Raw genomic sequence first — 6,721 nt, forward strand, 5'->3', positions numbered from 1 at the left:
ACACTCATTTAGGCCCAATTGGTAAAATTAATTCGTACACTTATCAACAAAAATATACATTATAATACATTTTTTTCTCTCAACTTTTTGCAAAATCAGTCCTCTTCATCTCTATTCCAACGCCAAACTAAAAAAAAAAAAAAAAAAAAAAAACTCGTAGTAAGTAGCAAAGTCCGTAAAAAATAAAAAAGAAAAACAGATGATCTAGTAAATAGAAGTGTGGGTTCGGCATACTCCCATCACACAGATTTCTAGGTTTTGCTGTAAGTTTAGCCCACCAAATCAATTGTAATTCTTAATTCTAGCTAAATTTATGATGGACCGTAGATAAAAGAAGGGGAGGGAGGGGGGGGGGGGGGGGGCTAGATTTAAGAACTAGAGCTATATACTTCGGCAATTTGTCCACTGAGCTAAGTCTGAACTCTAAATTTTTAACTCATGGGCTAGCTCAGTAACTTAAGAAATGAACTGTAGTCATGATAAGAAAATGAAACCACAATAAAGCACTATAATCAAGCTTCACTCGAGCTTAGCATATTCCTGAATGAAAAACAAGTTAGTTCATCACACATACAATACTAGTTGATATGGAATAATCAAATAATTTATTTAAACTTCAAAAATTGAATATTATAACTTAGCAAAATAAGCTGTCAACTTATTTTTATAAATCTCACAATCAAATTGATAACAAACCTTCATGTAATATAAGTTTATTAAATAATTCCTTAAATACATTATTTACCTAAACAGTTTATTTAACATTTTCCAACGGTTGGTGATTTTTCAATCTGAACTCCACTAACAAAAGTTAATACGTTTAAAGCACTAACTATAGATAGAATATCAAACGCACAAATAAGATGAAGTTCCAAGCGAAAACACATACAAGAAATCAATCTATACAAGATCATGAACAGGTTAGGAATCCAAGTCATAAAATTTCACTCGACTAAGCGGGACACGCAATTTTCTTGCTTAAGTTACAAGTTTCCAACATTTGCCATTACCTCCACACACTTGAGCCTGCACTTGCCTTTGAGCAGCCAACTGCTTCCTGATCAGCTGAGCTTCCACTAAACATCTGTGAAGAATATGTCCCACTTTTCTTCACCTTACCAGGAAATTCCTTGCTTATATTACCCTTCAAAGAAAGGTTCTTTTTTATACGATTTCTATTAAGTAGGAACATAGCATTGCGTGGTGGTGCATGAAGAGCCCCTTCAACACAATCACCCACCTGTGCACAGCCCCAAGGTCTTGAGGGTCCATCCTCACAAGATTTAAGCCGAGGAGGACCATTTCTTGATCTCAAAAGACCTCTTTGATCAGTGGAATTTTCCTCCTCCAATTTGACACACACAGGGCAAGGAGGATCACTTTTCCGGGTCTTTGGCGTTGCCTGCTCCAAACATTCAGCATGAAAAGCATGACAGCAAGGAAGAACCCCAATTGTTGGCATGTCTCCACTTCTCACAATACGGCGGGAACTCCAAGGAGATCTCTGTGATAGAAATCTTTCACACAAACCACATCTAAATCCATCTGGAGGAATATGTGGGTGACCAGGCGTTTCTAATTCAAATGACTCGGTAACATCAGCAAACTCCTGACTACTGCTGGCACTACTCCAATGCTGGCCATCTCTGAGTGGGGTAGAAGTATCAAACTCTGTAAAATCCGTTACTGCAGGATCAAAGGCATCTCTAGCAGTTGTAAGGTGGTCATGAAAGGACATAGGATGAATGGGTTTAGAGATGAAGGAACGATGATTAGAGAAATTCCTCTGAGAGGATAAATGTGATTTTGTAGTAGACTCGGATTCACTACTTTCTGATTGAGATGACATTGAGCCCCTGCTATTGGGATTTGCAGATGTTCCCTGCAGATATTTCATACTTGTCAGTCTATTTTAACGCCTGTTAACTAATTGCATAACAAACACAAACTTTTTTATAGTAGCCCTTAACCAAAAACATACCTCCTTAGTGGGAATGAAAGATACCCGGCTTGCGGAAGGATGAGACTCTATGAAAGTACAAATGAGAAGGAAGCAGTTCAATAAGCAGAATTAACAACAAACTTCATAATGAAAGAACAAACCACAAAGAATACTAACCACAGCAGTTTTATTGTTACTAATATCACAACGATTTAACAGTAACCATCAACTGTCAGCCCCAACATATACACAGGCACACATTAACAGACAAATTATTATCCAAAGTCAAGGTGCTCAAGGAATTCCATGATATTAAAGGGAAAGGAAAATTCTTAAATGACTAATTATAAAAAAGGTCAAAGCTATGAAAATCAAGGCAGAATTAGAAGAAATCGCGGCTTGATTCTGTACTAGAATGCCAGATTTATCAATGTATGGACCTCCTTTTGATGGCATCCTACAGAACATCTGTTGATTCAGAGATACCAGTTCAGCTCTGTACCATTTGATGTAAGATCTAGCTCTACAAACAAAATGACCAAAAACATTATTATTGTTTATTCTTTCTTTGCTTTCCAACTAAAGGGGAGAAGCTTTCACAGAACTTATTTGAGCATATGAAAATAACTTATTTTTAGCTTATTTTAATATGTTTCATGGACATATTTATGACATAAGTTATCATGTCATAAGAGCTTACCTTTTCTGTACTTAATTAAGTTGTTTACAAAAACATACCCTAAATGTCAAAAGCATTATCATAACAAGAACAAAATGAATATAGCAAAAGTGTTTTACAAATAACCAACAAGATGGTTGAGCGGTCTTTTTTTTTTTTTTCTGAACAATTTTTTTCAGTAGGATAGACTTGGAAGAAACTTGAATATCTAGCAGTAAACAATTATACCTACAATAAAATTAACTACCATTCATACAGAAAATGAACTGACAAAAAAATAGTAATACTTCCTTTTACTAGACTGTAGATGAATAACTCACATGTAAATGGGCACTCCAACAGAAACATTTTTAACCTTCTTTTGTGTTTTATTATTTATTGTGCATTCAATATAGTATTAAAAAGATGTAGTTTGGCTGCAACCTCTTCAATGTCTTGTGAGTATTATTAAGGCTTCAATACCCTACATGTAAATTGTCTTTTACCTAAACAGCAGTTAGTTTCTGAATTTCCTTTTAATTTTAATTATATGAAACAATCAACCCTGAGTTAGAATACCGTAGCAACTAAAAAAATCAACCTCAATTAATCTTTAAAAACCATACCTATCGCTTCCATATAGGATTTGTTGACCTAAATGCCTAAATAATCTGTTCAGAATCTGCAAACTCTAGTGATCTTTTCATATTTATTTTTAATTTTACACTTAAATTTCAGCTGCTTTCCTGAATTGTAATTAGATTGGTTGTTTTCACCATTTATCGTTCAAATGATGAAAAGCCAATACAGCTCAAACATTGCTTGCTTGCTGCATCCCCCATAATTGAAAGTCCAGTTTTTTAAAAATAAATATGTACAAAAGCAAAATTTGCAAAAAGTTTCAAAAAGGACAAAAAAAAAGAAAGAAAGAAGAATAGGTCCACTATATAGACCTTAGAGAATGTATAAATCATCTTGGCTGCAAAGTTCTACATGTTGTCTATAAATGGAAGCAAACATCCCATTTTGAAAATTCACATATGAGGATTTACCTTTCCTAGTCAATGTTTCATAATCGTCAATACTTATTTCTTGTATTGCTGGAGGCGTCCACTGAGGACCCTGAGAAAGGTCAGATGGACTGCTAAGGAAAATCCCTGTACCATCTGAAGCAGAATAGTGAAGATCATATAGGTGGTTTCCTCTGACCCAGCCTCTACTTTCTTTACCATTTGATGATGTAGAAGACCCGTATAGTTGCATACCATCATTCACACCATACGGCAGCCCTTCAGACTGGAATCTGAAATCCCATCTTGTTGGAGGTGGTGAGAAACTGGAATTCGTTCGCCAGTAGGGCTCATTTGGACCCATGGACCAGTCCCTACTGCCTGAATTTGATCCATGTGGCCTTGAAGCCACACAACAAAGCGACCCCGTTTTAGCTATTTTTTCAGAATATCACAATAAGGCCAATTCTGAATGCTCCCAAGACAAGCTATTTTAGTCACTAGTTAAGTCAGTAATCATATGCTCAAGATTAATGCATCCAAAATAAGTTACAATTCCTCAAGCTGAACAATTCAACATTCAATAACTTCCACCTACAACCCACATGTCAAACGGAGACTAAATTCCACTTACAACACGAGCTCCACCATGAAAATCCTACAATCAGAAGAAGAGGAATGAATGGCATTCAGCATCTAAAAAGGGGGGGGGGGGGGGTGTGACGACACCATTCCAAACACACAAAAACAGTAATAATAAAAGCTAAGTAAAATACAGTAAACTAGTAAAGCTATTTTCAGTGGTCATATTAACTTCTAAACCAAAAACATCAAATTAGTTAACAAAATGCAATAAATTCAAAAAAGTTACATCTAAATCACAGAAAAAGAATTTTAAAAAATAAATAAATACCGTCACAGTCAGTTAAGGCAAAATCAAACACAGTGGTAAATACCTCACATTCACGCAAACAAGAACATAGCCCAACAATCATAACTGCAAAGAAGCTACATTTCAATAAAATAAATCAAATGTAACTTTACCAAACATACAGCAAATATATATATATATATATATATATATATATATATATATATTTTAAATCAGCAACAGAAAGAACATAACAACAGCAATTAACTTACTTGTTAAAAGGAAAAATCGTAGAAACTCTAGAGAAAACTAAAACACAGCAAAAAAAAAAAAAAGTGTAACAAAACCTCGTACCGCACGCGTGGCAGGACATTGACGCACGTGAACACAGAGGGATGGAAAAAATTGCGGAAAACCGAACAATTATACAATATCTGTAGTTACAGAAACGAAGGAATTTATTTAATTTTTGGGAATTGAGAAGTGGGTTGCGTTGTTGTATTGAGGTAAAAGCGAATTACATTTGGAGAGTGGGTAGCGAAGAAAGTGAAGCTCTGAAAACCCTAACTAACACAATGAACCAAATAGAAGAAGAAAGCAAAGTGGTTGAACAGCTGGCATCCGCATCTTCTGTTCTGATGTTCTAATTTTCTCCTATTCACTGTTTCAACTTTAAACGCGCCGTTTCCACGGCTCTTTTTCTTTTTTCTTTTTTAAATTATCAACTGTATTTATTTGTTTATGGATTTTTTTTTTTTGGTTATACGCCAATATAATGTCACAAGTTAATGTTTTTTTACGGTTGACATGAAATTTTAAGAGTATATTTTTTAAAATCAAATTTATATTTTCTTTTGTTCAAAATCAAAGACCAAATAAAATGACTTAAGATTAGTCCGTTTCTTGCACTTTGTGATTACCGTTAATCCAAAGAATTTTTGCACATAATAAAATCCAAAGAATTTAAATAAATCAATTACATATGAACCCTTCGTGTTAAAATCAAAGTCACATGTAATATCTCCTTAAATAAAGTTACGTTAATTGTCTGTACAATCTTTAAAGCATTGTTTATGATTAAATCATGTGTACCTAGCTATAGAAAAAATTGGTATTATGTAGTTATTAAGTTTATTTTTAAAATGAAAATTAACATATATATTTTTAGGATTAATTATATTTTGTTTGTTTCTTTATTAGCTTACATTCATCTTTACTTTTTTTTTAAAACTTTTTTAGCTAACTAATAATTTATTTAATATTATAATTAAGCAAATTTAGTTCCTTTATTCATTTTATTATACTTAAAATCCTTGATTTATTATTTTTTCTAAACATTTGAATTATTTGTAATAAATTATTATAGGAAATAATTTAAAATTTAAAATAAAAAATAAGTAAAATTTTTGACAAAATTTTAAAAATCTAGATGTGAAATTTTAAGGTTTTAAGCAGAAGAAAATTAATAAAAATTTGAATTTGAATAATTTTAAAAAGATAAAAACTTAATTAACGCACAAAAATGAAAGAAACTAAAATTACATATATACTAAAGGGATAAAAAATGTAATCACTTTATCATTTTAAAAAAGAGTTGGGTGCTGCTAATATAAGCTTTGGAGAGACCTCTTGACTTTTCGTTAAAGCCGTTAACTTTTATTTTAAGAAGATTTGTTTTTGGTCGACTTCTTTATTAAGATAAAAGCTTTTCACTTTACCAAACGGATATTTCACTTTTTATTGTCATGTTCTTACATGTGAGCTTGTATTATCAAATTTAAATTATTATAATGACACTGTACTTTCTTATTTATTGGAAAAGTACAAAATTTAATATATGTAGTTTTACATAAATTTGATAATAAAAATATCATAACAAGAGTAAGGGTTAATTTTAATATCCTCTCTTCGTGTATAAGAAGTAAGGAAAAAAAAAAGTTTTTTTAAAAGCTTTCAAATATTGTGGACTATTAATTAAGATCAGATGATTAAAAATAAAAGAAAGAAAATCAATGATTTAAGTTATATTTAGGAAAAGATATATTAGTAATTTTATTTTCTCATTCTGATCCTCTTCTTCCTCTTTGCCTTCCTTCTTTTTTTTGTCAATGTTAATAACAGAAATGTTATTCAAAAAAATGTGAAAAAACATTAAGAAAAATTGAAAAACGTTGGAATTTTAGAATCTAGTTTTTCTAGACCACCTTTGGGTATTTTGGTTGAACATATCTTAAAAAGTT

General features: G+C 32.1%; 1 protein-coding gene across 1 annotated transcript; it reads right to left on the bottom strand.

Moving 5' to 3' along the window:
• Positions 1-690: 690 nt before the first annotated feature.
• On the bottom strand, positions 691-5,126 carry LOC113868880. The gene is made up of 4 exons (XM_027504847.1): positions 4,836-5,126; positions 3,653-4,268; positions 1,982-2,028; positions 691-1,882 (listed from the first exon to the last, which is right to left on the bottom strand). The coding sequence occupies exons 2-4, from the start codon at positions 3,972-3,974 to the stop codon at positions 1,007-1,009; spliced, it is 1,245 nt and encodes a 414-aa protein (XP_027360648.1). The 5' UTR covers positions 3,975-4,268; positions 4,836-5,126; the 3' UTR covers positions 691-1,006.
• Positions 5,127-6,721: the final 1,595 nt, after the last annotated feature.

This window comes from Abrus precatorius, unplaced genomic scaffold (genome assembly GCF_003935025.1).
Source record: "Abrus precatorius isolate BTA unplaced genomic scaffold, Abrus_2018 Scaffold6, whole genome shotgun sequence".
In the NCBI taxonomy this organism is placed as follows: domain Eukaryota; kingdom Viridiplantae; phylum Streptophyta; class Magnoliopsida; order Fabales; family Fabaceae; genus Abrus; species Abrus precatorius.